A 16,421-nucleotide genomic window follows, 5' to 3' on the forward strand; every position below is an offset into this window, starting at 1 on the left:
GAAGTAGGTTGGGGACACTGGCTGCTTCTGCCTTCACCCTCCATCCATATTTTCCATAGAATGGTGTGTTCATATCCAGCTTGAATTGAATTTCATGAGCTATGTAGGAAGAATGAGTTGATAATATCTGGCTTTCTGCATTTTGTTGTGTTTTACCATCTGTGCAACACATGGAAAGTGAGATTTCTGTTCCTTTGCACGCTGGATATGGAGGGCACACATGGTAAAAACTCTGGTCTCTTGGGTATTCTCACTGTCACCAGGAAGCCTTAACCTGGGACCCGTAGACATCGGGGGAATCTGTGGCATGATTTGGGGGCTCCTTGAACAGACTGAAATTACATGCGGTTTTTTTGTGTATAAATTCTTGTTTGTGTTTTTCTGGAGAATTTTAAAGGCATTTGAAATCAAGTAGTGATGAAGGATGGCTGAATGAAGGTTTCAGAATCCCAAATTGAGCTCGCTGCATCTTCAAAGTAGGGCTTATTAGATTGGTGTTGATTTCTTTTGTTTTTAAGGAAATCACCTTAGAAATCCTATCTTAAGGCAAGCCTGTAACTGAAGGTCATTCTGCCTCTGTCATCCCATCGAGGACCAACCTTTTATGCACCACACGCTGTGTGGAAACTGAAAGAAAACAGAAGAGTGCCATCTAGAGGCCCTGACAATAACGTTACTGCTTACGAATCTGGTATAGGCCTCCCTAACCCTGGGGGTCTTTGCTTGTAGTAACTTTTTAAATTAAGAACATTTTTTTTTCCCTCCCAGGTGATTGCAGATCATAAAGGTGTGTGTCAAAGATATTTATAAGGCTACCGGGGTGTAGCCTGGCTCCTCTGGGAACAGAATTTTAATACAAGTGTAATGTTGTGGATGGCATTTACTCTGTTTCCTAGGTTATTTCCTAAACCTACAGATTTTAGTGTCTACACTGCATTCGAATATACTTTTCATTATAAAGCAAGAAAATTGGTGCCTGCTATAAAATCATTTTGATATAGGGACTTTCCGTTTTGTATTTTCTTTCAAAGTTAGAATACACTTAAAATGGAGTAAATTGTCTTAATTGTTTTCAGTATTCCTTTTAAGGTGGTGATGTAGAGCACCGTTTGCCAAATGGTATAGAAACGTATGGTTGCAGAGTTGAATTTACTCGGGAAAAATAGATGAAACAGAATTCATATCCACTTGAAGGGTGGTCGGGAGCCTGACTCCGCGGTGTTGAGCATGTTCCCGTGTTTCCTCTTTTATACAGGGGGCTAATAATAGAAGCTAATTTGGGGCTGTTGTGAAGATGCAGTGAAATAAAGTTGGTAAGCACAGTGCCTTGTATCCAGAAAGTCTTTTAAAATTAGCACAGTTTTGTCCTTGCTATTATCACTGGCCAGTTTTATCCTCAGGACTGCTGTAATGAAATGAAAACAGACAGTTTTAAAATGTATATCTTACAGAGAATTTTATAGTTTTTTTAAAAGTATCTTTTTTGGTAATTGAAGTGTCACTGACATATATAAGGTAGTAGTTTCAGGTGTACAACATAGTGACTCAGCATTTGTGTGCGTTAGCACGTGACCATAAGAAATCTAGCTGCCTACCATCTGTGACGTATGCAGTTGTTACACTGGTTTTTTTTTTTTTTTTGAAGTTTTTATTGAATTGTTTAAGTAATTTCCACACCCAGCAGTGGGGCTCAAACTCCTGACCTGAAGATCAAGAGTCATATGCTCTTCTGTCTGAGCCAGCCAGGCGCCCCTAAAGTTGTTACACCATTGTTACCTATATTCCCACTGTTGCACATTGCTTCTTCCCTTCTTACTTATTTTATAACTGGAAATTTGTACCTTTTAATCCCCTTGCCCTATTTCATCCACGTCCTCACCCTCCTCACCAGAATTTTATAGTTTTAAGAAGCATTTTCACAAACATATTTTGTTTGATCCAGGTTTCCATAAATATTTACTCATATACTCAGTAGCTATTGGTTCAGCTCCTATTAGGTATAAAAACTATCTCCGCTATTGGAGGTTTGGCACTGGAAACATTGTGATAAAGGCCCGGGCCTTACACTGTGGCCAGGGTAGCTAGACCGTAAGGAAGTAAGTAAGGTGGCTTCCGAAGAAGTCATTTGTGTGGAGAGAATTAGCATGGTGAACTGGAGAGACTAGAGGCCCACTTTAGATTGATTAGGTGGCCAGGGAAGAGCTTTCTGAGCAAGTGGCATTTAAGTTATCTCCTGAGTGGCAAAGAGCCAGCCGTGTGAAGGTCCAAGGAAGCAGCAAGTGCAAAGGCCACTCTGGGGAGCGTGCTGAGCACAGGCACAGCCCAGAGACTGCCAGTGCTGCTGGAGCTTCATGGGCCAGAGGGGGTGTAGCAGCAGGTGAGGCCAGAGGCAGAGACGGTGGCCTCTGGGTCCAGGACTTTGGACTTCATTCTCTGGGTTGTGGGAAGAGACTGGAAAGTTGTGGGTAAGGTCATGCTAGCTCAGATTTATGTTTTAGAAATATGCCCTTCACTTCTCCCTTGAGACCAAATTGTCAGCGAGCAAGGGTGGAAGTGGGAAGACCAGCTAGGAGACTTTTGCGGGAGTCTAAGTGAGAGATGGTGGTGGCTTGGATGAGGGTGTTAAATTCACGGTGCAGGAGCTTGGGGCCTGCCCACAGCAGTGCACAGTCCAGAGGCAGCATAGCGCGTGGTGAAGGGCACCAGCCGGAGCGTCAGGCTGTCAGCTTTGCGATCGGACTTCCTGTGTGATCTTGGCCACGTTTCTCCATGCCTCTGTTTTACCATCTCTAAAATGTCAGTGATGACAGCAGGCACTGTCAGAAAAGTGACAGAGAAGTAGTTGTTCCCGGCTCCAGAGACTGTGTTCGTACTGCTGTTCTTATCATCGTCGCGTCGCCCTCAGTACCCCCGCCTTACAGGTGACAAAACTTGAAATCAGAAGATAGGTTCCTTGATTGTGAGTCCATACATGTAGTAGGAGCCGTCCAAGAAAATACTGATCTGAATCTCCATAGTTCAGGGCCCGGTTGTGTGCCCTTGTGAGTGTCCAAGTAAACATTGAGAAGATGATAAGTGAGGCAAGTAACAGAGTCCACGTGTGTGTTAGGGAGCATCCTGTGTGTCTCCCCCCACGCCTTGAGCCCACTGGGAATTCAGATTCTGAGGTTGGAAGCACGCTCTGGACACTAGGCCAGAAGCATGAGTATGCACATACTGACATATATAGGAGGGTGGAGCTAAATGTTTTGAGGACCTTGTAAGATACTGATCTCTTTAGAGGACAATCAATTCTTCATTGATTGTGTTCAGTGGTGCTGTACATGATATGAATAAATGAGACTCACGGATTATCCCACACTGGTCAGACTTTTAACGAAGGTATTAACCCGACTGCCTCTTTTCTCCGCCTCTTCCTCCCTTTGCCCCGGCCCCCTGTGGAATGAGCAGTGAGGTAAGGAGCAAGAGAGACAAAGCGGAAGCGAGGAGCTGGAAAGATCCATGTGCGTGCCTCACCTCGGGCTCCTCGGCTGCCTGGGGACCTCCCTCACTGACACTGAAGGGAGGCCCTTCTTGTCTGTTGCAGAGTGTGAGCACCTGATCCGCCACATGCTGGTGTTAGACCCCAGTAAGCGCCTCTCCATGGAGCAGATCTGCAAGCACAAGTGGATGAAGCTAGGGGACGCCGACCCCAACTTTGACAGGGTGAGCTGGGTGCTGCTTGCCTCGGGGCACTCCTCTTAGGGCTGCAGCTGTCCCTTTTGCCCGGGGTTGTAATCAGGCCAGGACCCGAAAAGACGGGGTGCTGGGAACGAACTATGGTGTAGTACTGGAGCAGCGAGGGGTGCCAGCAGGAGGGCATTTTTAACGAGCTGAGTTGTTGGAGAACAGTGATACCAGTTCCCTACTGCTTGTCCCCAAATCATAGTCCCTCCTTGGCTATCAAAACAGTACAGCCCACATTTCTGCTGCTCGTCTGCCATGGGGATGCCTCCTCCCTCTTGTCATTGTGTGTTCAGTTCGGTGGCTTCTGTGGCATGCCTTAATTTAAACCGTTTGGCCATCCCAGAGGACCTCAGGAGAATGGAGATCTTGTCTGCCTGCAGCTGAGTACCTAGGACTTGCTTGCTTCGGGTTTGTCTGAGGCCAAAAATATGCCAAGCCGGGGGGCGTGGAACAGCCTGTTTATTATTTACGGTATGCCACCTTGACATGGTTAATTGGGGCTTTGATAGCTTGCCTTTTTTTAATATTACAGTTAATAGCAGAATGCCAGCAATTAAAGGAAGAAAGACAGATTGACCCCCTGAATGAGGATGTCCTCTTGGCCATGGAGGACATGGGGCTGGACAAAGAGCGGACACTACAGGTACCTCTAAAGGCGTGGAGAACAAAGTGAAGTGTAGCCATGCACCCTCTGTCCTTCAGTCTGTCCGTTTTCTCCCTGCTTTTCCTCTGCCCCTCACTGAGCCTTGACAAGAAGGTGCTTTGGTCTTCTTCTGTACTATTGAAAGGGTTTTGGTTCCTGACATGCCATTTCACCAGGGTTTTCTACTCTTTTCCCTTCTCTTTTGGTAGTCATTAAGATCGGATGCCTACGATCACTATAGTGCAATCTACAGCCTGCTGTGTGATCGACATAAGAGACATAAAACCCTGCGTGTCGGAGTTCCTCCTAGCATGCCCCGAGCCATGGCCTTTCAAGCACCAGTCAATGTGCAGGTGGGCAGTAACTCCAACGACCTGACTCAGGCCAAGTAACACAGGGGAGGAGGGGATAGGTAGCCATTGCTTACTAATTCTCAGAGAGTTACCTGTTCTTCCTTACCTACGTCCCCTCCCATCTGTCATCTCTCCCTCGTCAAACAGAGGTCAGAACCTTTCTTTGTCAGAGAGGATGGAACGGTGTTCCAGGACTCAGGATGGACAACAAGAGTTGCCTTTTTTTTTTTTTTTTTTTTTAAAGAAACAGTCAATCATGGAGAGAGACTGTTTTCTCTAAATAAGGCTTCCTTGTTGTAGCTCCTAAGGGCAGAGGAACCAAAGACTCGGAGGTAGAAACATAAACTTTAGCAATCAAGAATCCTTTGAAAGACCATCATTATTTCCCCCTAACACTTAAGGTAAAGGTGTATACCTATGTGCCACTTTCCAGGCGGAGCAGGCTGGTACCGCCATGAACATCAGCGTTCCCCAGGTGCAGCTGATCAACCCTGAGAACCAGATTGTGGAGGCAAGTAGTGACCTCTGATGGTTGTCAGCCCAAACCGCTTTCTTCTTCACGTTTTTCCTGCTTTTTCTGGCTTCTTATGTAGAATTACCTTTCATTTCATTTACTTACTTACTTACTTATTTATTTATTTATTTACTTACTTATTTTAATTAAAAAATTTTTGGGAAGAGGGGTGCACCAGGGTGGCTCAGTTGGTTAAGCATCTGACTCTTGGTTTCGGCTCAGATCATGATCTCACAGCCTCACATCAAGCTCCTCTCTGACAGTGCAGAGCCTACTTGGGATCCTCTCTCTCCCTCTCTTTGCCCTTCCCTGCACACGCACACACTGTCTCTCTGTCTTTTTCTCTCTCTCCCTCCCTCTCTCCCTCTCTCTCTCTTTCTCTCTCTCTGTCTTCCACCCCCAAAATAAATAAACTTAAAATTTTTTTAATTAATTAATTATTTGTTTTGAATTCCTTTTTATTTCTGATTTGATTGTATTTCTTTCCACCGCAGCCGGATGGGACGGTGAATTTGGACAGTGATGAGGGTGAAGAGCCCTCCCCTGAAGCACTGGTCCGCTATTTGTCAATGAGGAGGCACACAGTGGGTGTGGCCGATCCACGGTGAGTGTCTGGCCAACAGCCCTGACTCTGAGTTCCTACCATGGCTTGTTTTCCCTGCTCCATTGTATCTCCCAGATGAGAGTGAATCCAGTGACCAAGGCATGTGTTTAACCCAGTTCAGCATCCCTGGTAGATCAGACTTGATGTGACCCTATTTACAGAGCTGTCCCTAGTGCATGGTGGACCAATATTGGGCCACCATCACGTCAATTAATCACAGTACTTTGGTGAAGAGCATGGTAGCATCTTGGCTCACAGAGGTTGAGGTCTTTGCTCTAAGTCACATAAAAGTACCCCTTAAAATTCATCTGAGTTTGACAACTTTTAGAGATCTTGTTTACTACATGTTCTAATGTAAGACTCAACTAGGAAGGGGTGACTAATGATATGACGTAATTTATCAAAGTTAAAAATTAATGTAAGTGAGCGAGAACCCAAAACCATACCAAGTAAGTACCAGTTTCCCAAAACGTTTTCCGAAAACAGTCCGTGAGTATGATGCCCTCATGAGGGGAAATGTACCGAAGGCTGGCCCTCTCTGGTTTTGTTCTGCATTTGAAGGCTTTCAACATTAAAAATAGCCTTACCTCTTTTCTGGAAATTTCTTTACCCTGTTGGGAAGAGGAGGTTATGGCAAGAGCTGTCTTGAGAGTTTAGTTAGGGCCAAAGCCAGTGTTCTTATAAATTCCTTTCTCCTCTGAGAGATTTCCGAAAAAGCCTTCCAATTGCTTGCTTTACGTGTCTCATTCTCGGCCTACGATCAAACAGGCAATAGGGGAACATTCTGGCTTCGAAGACTGTGTCAGCTGCAGAGGGGTGGAGTCCTGTGTCACTCTGTCAGTGGAAAGATCTCTTATTTGAAAGTATGCTGTAAACCTTACTGTTGGGGCACAGCAGCCCCGCACATCCACTACTTATCTGTCCCATCAGGCATTGACAGGAGTAATTACATTCTTTCCCTGGTGAATCAGTTGCTACTTCGGGCAGCCATTGTTTCAGTGGATGGTCTGTGTCCTCCAGAAACTCGCTGTTCACCTCCAGGCTTTGAAAACCCGAACTGGACTGGTGCCACGATTTCCTCTGGCTCCGAGCTGTTGGTTTTGCATGAGAGGTCAATGAAGAATAGCAAGCCCCAGTCCCAGACAGTAGAGCGGCAGAGCCGAGCCCGTACACTAGGCTTCTCCTTGCTTTGGGGCCTTAGAAGTACAGATTGAGGAGGAAGAGGGAAAAGTAAAGTACATTGTGCTGAACTTATTAGTTTCATCAGTTTGGGGATATGAGCACTTTTGAGTACGAATATTAAGCCACCTTCTCCGTCGTCCTATCTCCTCCCAGCACGGAGGTTCTGGAAGACCTGCAGAAGCTGCTGCCTGGCTTCCCTGGAGTCAACCCTCAGGCTCCATTCCTGCAGGCGGCCGCTAACGTGAACTTCATGCACAATCTGCTGCCCGTGCAAACCTTGCAGCCAACCGGGCAGCTTGAGTACAAGGTACCCGGACATGGGAGAGGGCTTGTCCCCAACCCCCCCCCGCCCTCCCCACCACCCCCCGCCAAAGAAACACACGCTCGAGGAGCTTCCTTGGAGAGCCTTTGAGGGACCTTGCCCAGGATTTAAACCTTAAAGAGAAGGCTTTCTCTTGCTCAGCAGCTCGGGTGAAAGGGAGGCTCAGTCCGCCCATACTCGAAGGACCCCTTAACTTCAGTAGACAGAGTGCGGCGCTTTCCTCCCTCCCCCTTTGCCCTCTCACCGCTGTCCTGCCCGCTTGTACTTGCGACAGGAGCAGTCCCTCTTACAGCCGCCCACCCTACAGCTGCTGAATGGAATGGGCCCCCTCGGCCGGAGAGCATCGGATGGAGGAGCCAACATCCAGCTACATGCCCAGCAGCTGCTGAAGCGCCCACGGGGACCCTCCCCGCTTGTCACCATGACACCAGTGAGTAGCGGCACCAGGCCCGACCTACTTTCTCAGAGGCTTTTGATGAAGTCGCGGGCCTAGGGCGGAGAACCCAAGGTCACCAACCTAAATATTGGAGTTTCCTCTTCCTCTAGCCTATGATACTCCATATATTCCCGTTTTCCTCAGACTCAGAATTTTCCAGACCTAGTTTTTGGCTAACTCCTTTACTTGACCAAACAATTACTACCCTGAAGCCTGCCTCCTTAGTGGGCCACCTGCCTCCTTAGTGGGTCACCTGCCTCCTTGGTGGGCCACTTACAGGCGCCCCCTTTTGAGTGCTGCCGCAGTGGCCTGACTTATAGGGCCTTCTCCCCGTCCAGTGGGCGGCCACGCCTGACAGTTTTCTCTGGAATGAACTGCCCTTTACATTGGCTTGTGAGACTTGTCACCAGCCCTCTCTCCTCGATTAACACTGCTCCACATTTATGGTACAACCTGGATCACTTGATTGTTTGGCTTCCATAAGCTCTAACCCACTCAGTTGGTGTCTCTCAGTCTCATTGTTTTTATTTTATATAGAGATACACACACACACACACACACACACACACGTCCCCTTCAGAGATTCTTTCCTTCCCTGGGTTCTGTTTATTTCTGGTTGTTATTTTCCTGTCATAGGTAAACTCATTCATTCAGTCAGTCCCACAGCACCCCACAATTGGGGGCTAATTATATCCATAGCCCTTACTAGGTTTTTAGGGCTGTTCTTCTCAACATACTGCTTGTTGAGGACCTTTCTCACCCTTTAATCCTTCATGGGATTACTATCTTTGTGAAATACAAAGAAGTGAATTATTAGAAAATAAAAGTTTTAAAACAAGGCTAAGTTGTCCACAGAGTTGCTCTGTTAAATTGCTATAAAAGTTTCTAAAGGCTTACTCTTTATTTCTGTACTAACTTTATCATGGATCGGTAACAAAACATCTTGTGGACTGACACGGGTCCTTGGGCCACACTTCCAGTAACAGGGCTACCGGGAAAAGGAAGGACTGACCTATGTGGAGTGTTGGAATAATAGTAAAAGGCCACGTGTGACTAAGTGCCAGAGTGAGTGTCATGGACTAGGCGGTGGTAGAGGCATTCAGGGAAGGGCAGGAATGATGCAGGTTATGAAGGCTCGGGGCCGGCTCTGGGGGGGCCGAGGGACTTCCTCTGTCCGCTGTAACTTTTTGCCAAGGTCACTAACAAGCTTCTGTTGATAAATCTGCTGGGCATTTTTAATCTGTATCTTTTTGGACCTTCCAACTATATTAGTTGCTGCTGACCATTTTTTTTCCTCTTGGAAATACTGTCTTCTTTTGCCTTCTGTGATCCCACATTCTCCTTTTCCTCCTGCGTCTCCTTTTCCGGTTCCCTTACCTGCTTGTTCCTTAAAGTTGGTGAAACCCACAGTTTCTCTTGGGCCCTATTTCCATCTCATTGTACATAACTCTTTCTGGGTGATCGTGTCCACTCGCATAATCTCAGTTCCCAAGTGATTCTTGAGCCCAGAACCCTCTTCTCCTCTGCGGTCTCCACTTTGCATAGCGGCCTGCCTCCGGCAGAGATTTAGTCGGTTATCCCAGAAGCCCTCACAGTTTTAATTCGACGCATCCGCCAATGACTGCGTGTAGCTGTTTCTCCCCCCGGGTGACCGTGACTGGCACTATTGTTCTCCTGGTTACACAAGCTAGAGACGTGGGATTGATCTTCCACTCTTCCCCTCCCTCATCCCCGTATCAATTCAGTTATCCATCGCCTTACTGCCGTCCTCCACTGCTCCCTGCTCCTTCCGGAAGTCACTGTCATCATGTCCTTAATACAGTGGCTTCCTAACTAGCTTCCTTGCCTCTGGTCTTGTCCCCTAACGCCCACCACCAGCCCTTCTCACACTGCAGCGCAAGCCAGCTCACTTTCTAGAGTACAGGTCTTATTAACATCACGTCCCGCCTGAAGTCCTTTAGCGATTCACCACTGCCTGTCCTCAAAACATACTTCTTAATGTGGTATCAAGGCCGTTTATAAGGGGCCACCGTAGCCGTCTCCTGCCTCGCCTGTGGCCACTTCCCGCCTAACCCTGGCCACTCCTGCCTCACGGAACTGTAGTTAAAGGATCTGGACATGCTAGCAGCGTTTACACATTGGGATTATTCCCAAAATTTTTGTTTAGTTTTATCAGAATCGTCCATTTAAAAAAAAAAAAAAAGCTCTTTTGTAATAATGGAAGTATGACTTTTTTGCTCTAGTGCCTGAGGTATGGTGCTTATGTGAGCCACAGGCCGCGAGAAGCTCTGCAGACGGTCCGCGCCCGCCCTCACGTAGGGAGGGCCTCACAGTACTGCACGCGTTGCGCTGGTTCTCGTTGCACAGCTGAGTTTGCGTGGCTCATAGCTATTTTCAAGCATTGCCTCGCAACTGCACGATTCTCTCTCACGTGCTAAAATGTGCCGTTCAAAACCATCACGCTTTCCCGGCACTAAAGACCTCTAAACGCCGCTGACAACATTAATAAGAAACAACAGGTCAGTTCCTAGACCTTCCAGGTAAACAAGCTTCGACGGTATTTTCAGGTCCTCAGGCACCAGCAGGCCTTCTCTTTTCCCTCCGCCTAGAAACCCCGAAGGCTGTGACTCTTTTCCTCCACACGCGGCCAGCTCCTGTTTACCCTTCAGGCCTCAGATGAAGCGTCACATCCTCCGAGGCGCCTTCCTCCAGTGCCCCGTTAGAGGACTTGGGCCTGCTCTTCTGTAATTACCGGTTTACTTGCCTCTGTCCTCCACTAGACTGTAAAATGAGAGCACGAACCGTATTTGTGAATTCACACTTTATCCTGGAACATAGTAGGCATTCAGCCCTTTGTTGGATGAATAAATGAATGAATGAAGATGACTCAGAGGAAGAAGTCCAAATTAAAACCTCCCGAGTGAGATAAAACTGGAACGTTAGAAAGGCCTCTGAAAGTTCTGTATAACCCAGGGGTCCTGGGAAAGTTTCGTAAATAAGAAAATGAGCAGAGAGTCCTGTCCCACGTCTGGTTTCTAGAATAAGCGCTACCACGGGAGGAGCGCCGCCTTGAGCTTTTCCTTCCTGTCTCTCCCCAGGCAGCGCCGGCAGTTACCCCTGTGGACGAGGAGAGCTCAGATGGGGAGCCAGACCAGGAAGCTGTGCAGAGGTAATGTGACATCTGGCAGTGCTTGCAGAGCGTCCTTGGGCAGGCTCCCCCTGCAGCCAACGAGAGGCCACTCTGCCCAAGGAGGTGGCACAGTGCAGCTTCGACATTTGTGTGGTCTCTTTGCTCAAGCCAGATGGCATGTTCCTCCCCACGTGGAAGTAACAGAAGACTACCCAGAAAATGCCATTTCTCTAAGCGCCACTGGAAGTCCCCTAAGTGACAGCAGTAACCATAAGAACTCTCTCTCCTCCCTCCTTCCTTCCTTGCCCCCAGCCTTCACATTTGCAACTCCAGTAGTATTCACAAGGCGCAAAGCCTGTCCCTACCTGCCAAGAACTGTTTACCGAAAAGGAGTTGGCGACCTGGGCTCACAGTGATCCTGGCTAGTGTGGCCATGGGCCTCTGGCATGGACTCTTCCTTTCCAGGACAATGAATGCCTTTCGTACCGTTTGCCGTGTGCTTCTTCCATCCCCTTGTACCAACAAAGAGATAATGAGAAAAGAATATGGGATTCGGGCCAGGGACAGATGCACATATCCATCGTTTGCAGAATCTTGTTGCGAAATGCCTAGCTCGCAGAGAACGGCCGTGACCGTGAGGCGTGCTGCACCGCTCACGTTCCCTCAGCCCTGTTAGCCGCGGCCTGCTGCCCCGTGCATGCCCCCGTGGGAGTGGTCGTTCTTATTTCCTGCTGAGGGGGGAGGCGGGCCAGAATCCAGCATGTATTTTCCCAGAAATACAGGTGTTCTTCAAGATCATATGTTTTTCCCTTGAGGGAAGTTGAAATAAAATGGTTTTCATGGGCTCTCGGGGAAACTTTGGGTGTCTTTATCAAATGGCTATGAAGTCGCTAATGGCTTGCTCTTGGGCAAGTTTATGTACCAGTAATTACTCTGTAGTCTGTTAACTATTTTTAGCTTAACTGGGCAAAGTAGTTAACAATGAAGCAAGACCACCTTTTAAGAACCTGACCGTTGCTGGTCAGTCCTCTCTTCTTACCCTCAGCCACTCTGTATGTGAGAGCTGCTGTTCAAAACAAAGCTGGCCCCTTATGCAAAGAAGAGTGGAGAACAGGGTGTAGGCAGGTGGGTCAGCTGTTACAGCTTAGCCCGTAGAAGAAAAAGTGTGGTGACCTGTTTTTTTTTTTTCTCTTGATGCTGTTGTTTCTAGAGTTTGCTGATTAATAGGGTATATGATGTTGCAAGTGGGCTCTGCTGCTGTCATGGGAAAAAAAAATTAGGAAGCTTATACCTTAATTAAATAGTCGCGTTTCACTTTATCTTCTTTGTCTTCGATTTTACTTCCTCTAGCTCTACCTTCTTTTTTCTTGAGACCACCATTTACAGGGTACAGTGGCCCTCAGTGCTCATGTCACAGAGAGGGAGAATGCTGCTTCTGTGCACAGCCGGGAAGAGGAGCCGTCGGCTAGATGAAGGGGGCCCAGAGCTTATGTCTGCTATTGACTAAGTAGTGGGTCCGATAGAGCTTTAGAATAAAAGTCAGCAGCTTGTCAGTTCCTTAGCTTTTGAAGCTTTGGTTTTTCTCACCTTGTCTTTTTTCCCCCCTAAAACCAATTCTAAACATTTCATGTGGCTCCATTTCTTCATCCTCTAGAGAATGTGATTCCCTCAGGACAATGTCAGTTTTTCTTCTCTGATGATTGACTTTCAGTCACAAGGCAAGAGGGAAGGGGTGGTTTTGGAAATCACTCCGCCGCAGATGGAAGGACTTGTAAGTGAGGACGATCTCAGAACCCAGGGGCCACTGGGATCTAAAGGCTCCACAGAGCCCTTATGAATCTCTCTCTTGGCTCATCTCTAGGAATGATTCTTAGGGTTCATTTCCTCTGACTTGGATTTGGGAAACTTGGAGGGCACAGAGGAATAAAATTAACAAGTGGGAAATAAATTCTTCTTTCGAATGGCATGAAGTAAGGAAAATCAATCTTCTTTGTGAGCTCCATCTGTTTTCTCTCTTCTCTCGGTGGCTACTCTCTGGTCCCCAATTCAGCCGCTGCAGCGGTAAGCCAGCTTTTGTTGGCCAGCTGAACGTGTCTCACTTCCATCCAGCCAGGGATCTGTTTGCCACTGAGCCCTTTCTGAGCTCTGGCACGATTTCATTCTGAGTGCTTTGGATGAACTTCTGATGCTTCTTGCTGAGGAACGCTCCTGTCTGTCTTTTTTACTATGAAATGTGTTCCTGCCTGTTGCAGGTACTTGGCAAATAGGTCCAAAAGGCACACACTGGCCATGACCAACCCTACAGCTGAGATCCCACCGGACCTACAGCGGCAGCTAGGACAGCAGCCTTTCCGTTCCCGGGTCTGGCCCCCCCACCTGGTACCTGACCAGCATCGGTGAGTAGCCACATGAGCTACGTGAGCTCCTCAAGACTCATCGGGCAGGCCCCCCCCCCCCCCCCCGCTGCACTTACAGTGATGGTGACCCACACCGAGGCTTTAAACGGCATCCTGAGCTCACATCTTCTCAGCTCCTTCACTGAGCAGTGTACAGGGCAGTACGAGATCCTTCTTTCCTTTCCCTTGTAGACGTGTTTATGGTCTACCGTTGATTCTCGTGATTTGAGGTGTTGACTCAGAGATGAGATTGAACTTGAAACCTGCAAGGAGGTGACGTTCTTAGAGGCCAGCTGGAAATGGGAGGATTTGTAGCCGTATCGATAGACTTGACCCTTAGTAACTCGTCACCTTCCAAAGCATGAGCATTTCTTATCATGTCACCACTGAACAGTGAGCTTGGACATGGAGGAAGGAACATCCCTTTGTGAATGGTAGAGCACAGATACTGCATTCTCTTAAGTGTTGTGCTCGAGAAGTCATTCTTGCGATAATGTTCTGAAGGCTGAAATCTCTTACTAGGTCTCTGTTACATTTGTAATTCATCCTCTTGAAGAAATAACGAGCCAAGAAAACGTCACAAAATTGAATACAAGTAAGCCTGGGAGTACAGGGGAGTGACACCTGTGGCTAGCTGAAGCAGGTGACTCCCTTCTGTGAATAACTCAATGACTAAAAGTCTTAGCTGTGTCTACCTTGAAGCTGTCCCCACGCTCATGGGCCGTTCTTTCCAAGCCACCCCCGACTGATAGAGCCCATTCTATTTCATTCTCGTTGGGAGGATGCTGAAAGCAGCGTTACTTGAGAAAGTTGAAAAGCAGTCAGGTTCCAAGGAAAGGCCACTTATGAACGCGTTGTTGTTAAGTCTTGTCACCAGCTCACACTGGCGAGCTTGACACAGCGTTTTTATTGTGGCTAGTTCCCGGTCAGGCATCCACACAATCAGCAGGGACAGGTGAACTCTGTGTAGACTGAGACATAATTAGTGCCGCGTTGGCAGTCTGAGAGAAGGCAGATAAGCTCTTCTAGAGGATCGTGAGTAACAGTAAAAATGGTCTGGCAAGGACTAGCAGGAATGGCGGCTCTCAAATAAAAATGTCTCCCTGTCCAGAGAGACAGTGTTGTCCTGAGGAGACTCTCTCAGGCCCCGTGCTGTGAGGGCGCTGCGCGGAAAGGTGCTCAGAGTGGTTATTGGAGAGCTGCCTCCCCCCTCCCCCACTGTACATTTTCTGTGGTTTCTCAACAGCTCTGAGCTCTCCACTGCTACCTAACAGAACCTCTGTCTCTTTGTTTCTCCTCATTTCTGTCCTCCCTGCCTCCACAGCCTGACTGTTTTTTAGCCTTTGTCAGAGTCTGCGGTTTAGCTTAAGTCCTTTGGGTGTCCTCGGGAGATAGTCTTCGCAGAAAAACCTGAAGATCAGCACCTGCCCACAGCCAGCCTTTATCACAGAGTCTCGGGCCTGTTTACACTTGTTTAGTGAGGAAGGCCACGTTGGCAGGAGCTCCCTGTCAAGGCCTGGCCTGCTGGAAATCTGTCCGCTGTCTGTTTTCATGTGGACATTCTCAGTAGAGTGTTTCAGGGGTTTCCTGTGGTCAAGTGAGTTTGAGTTGGAATGAATGTTTGATGAGTGGCAGCTTGTGTGAGGTGGGGCGTTTATACAAACTTGGCGTGTGCGGATGAGGTTACTATAAAAATACAGCAACACCAGAGACTGAAGTTAGTCTTCAGAGGAAAAGAGAAACTTCGCAAAGCCATAAAACACTGAAAATGAGCAACCTAGACAGATTATTGAATCCCTCTCATTTTCTGGAGGAAATGATTCAAGAACACCATAGACGTTTATTCTTCTGGGGTGTAATTCATGAAGTCCAGCATGGGGACAGAAGAGGGGTCTGATCGATCTTTTTAATCCTGGAAGTATGTCATTTAAAATTTAAAAAAAATTTTTTTAAGTGTAACTAAAAAAACAAACACAGGATGGATTTTTTTCTAGGCGGGGAACCAAGTTTCTGTTTGAAAAGTGTAGTGGGAATATCACTCCACCAGGAGGCTGTCCTGAGCTTGAACACATTGCCAATAAAAATAAAACACAAATTGATTTTGTCAGTGCTTCCAAAATGAGCAACTGCATCGGAGCTGTCCCTGTGGAGTTTCTGTGCCAGACTGACCTGACTCAGTCCCGAGCTTCTGGAAAAGTCATGAAACACCTGGGCCTGGGAGTTGCCACTCTGACGGGACACAGTGGGTTTGTGCAGACAGGTCGTATTCACCACTCAAAGAACACGACTTTCTGAGGGAATCCAAAACGGGTCCAGTATCAGAAAATATTGAAAGCCTAAGACTCTGATTTTAGGAGAAAACAGTATTATTTTTTGCTTTGACTCCAGACCCCTGAAGTAGAAACGGAAATAGGAAGTACTGAGGAGATGTTCCTGAAAAGCCACTTCCATGATCGTGGACTCTGGAGTATGTCTGCCAAAGTCATCTGTCTTTTGTGTTACACACATGTGTCCGTGCTTATGTCCCCAGCGCCCCTCTGTGATGAGCATCAGGTGGAGGCTGACACTGAAGTCCTCCCTAGTGAAGGCAGGGCAAAGGGCCTTCTCGTGTGGCCAGGACTCCTGGCCGCTCTCTGTGCAGCCACCAGAGCCTCTGAGGCCCTCCCTGGCTGCACCGTATTTGAGCTCGCTGCTCACGCTGCTTCCTGAGCCTTGCTCTGCTTCAGTCCAGAGCGAGCAGCTAGCCCGGCGCTGCATCATTTCACCCGTGGCTCAGTGCGGTACCATCCCTGCCCTGGACGTGAAAGCCTCATCCTCTCCATCAGCTGCTGGCATGCCGCCTGGCTGGCCCTTCATCTGCTTACCTCACCCCGTAAACATCTCCTTCTGATGAGGTGTCAGAGGTGTTAGCTTCTGACTCCCATGCTGCCTTAGGCCTTCCTTATCAGTAGCTCGTTCTTACTCTCTGTGAGATACTGGCTGTTCTGACTGAGCAGTGAGGTTTTGTAGTCAGTCTACATGATTCCTCTTTCAGTAGAGTGTTGGGGGGAGGCACGCTGCTCCGGGAAGTGAATTTTCACAGTGGGCAACCTCATTTGCATTGACTGGGTTCATG

The 16,421-nt window shown here is 47.8% G+C and overlaps 1 protein-coding gene across 10 annotated transcripts in view; it reads left to right on the plus strand.

The window, feature by feature from the left end:
* Nucleotides 1-16,421, plus strand: part of SIK3 (SIK family kinase 3) — a 250,079-nt gene that overhangs the window by 214,731 nt on the left and 18,927 nt on the right. For 5 of the 10 annotated variants that reach the window (XM_039229276.1, XM_039229275.1, XM_039229281.1 and 2 more), the window contains 9 exons: nt 3,587-3,705; nt 4,259-4,369; nt 4,579-4,722; nt 5,156-5,233; nt 5,731-5,840; nt 7,176-7,329; nt 7,619-7,774; nt 10,879-10,949; nt 13,163-13,306. In XM_039229276.1, the coding sequence (XP_039085207.1) occupies nt 3,587-3,705; nt 4,259-4,369; nt 4,579-4,722; nt 5,156-5,233; nt 5,731-5,840; nt 7,176-7,329; nt 7,619-7,774; nt 10,879-10,949; nt 13,163-13,306 (1,087 nt within the window). The remainder of the gene's footprint in view (nt 1-3,586; nt 3,706-4,258; nt 4,370-4,578; nt 4,723-5,155; nt 5,234-5,730; nt 5,841-7,175; nt 7,330-7,618; nt 7,775-10,878; nt 10,950-13,162; nt 13,307-16,421) is intronic. The other 5 variants (XM_039229278.1, XM_039229282.1, XM_039229280.1 and 2 more) reach the window with 3 other exon arrangements.

Source organism: Hyaena hyaena, unplaced genomic scaffold (genome assembly GCF_003009895.1).
Source record: "Hyaena hyaena isolate Hyena2069 unplaced genomic scaffold, ASM300989v1 scaffold_37, whole genome shotgun sequence".
Taxonomy (NCBI): domain Eukaryota; kingdom Metazoa; phylum Chordata; class Mammalia; order Carnivora; family Hyaenidae; genus Hyaena; species Hyaena hyaena.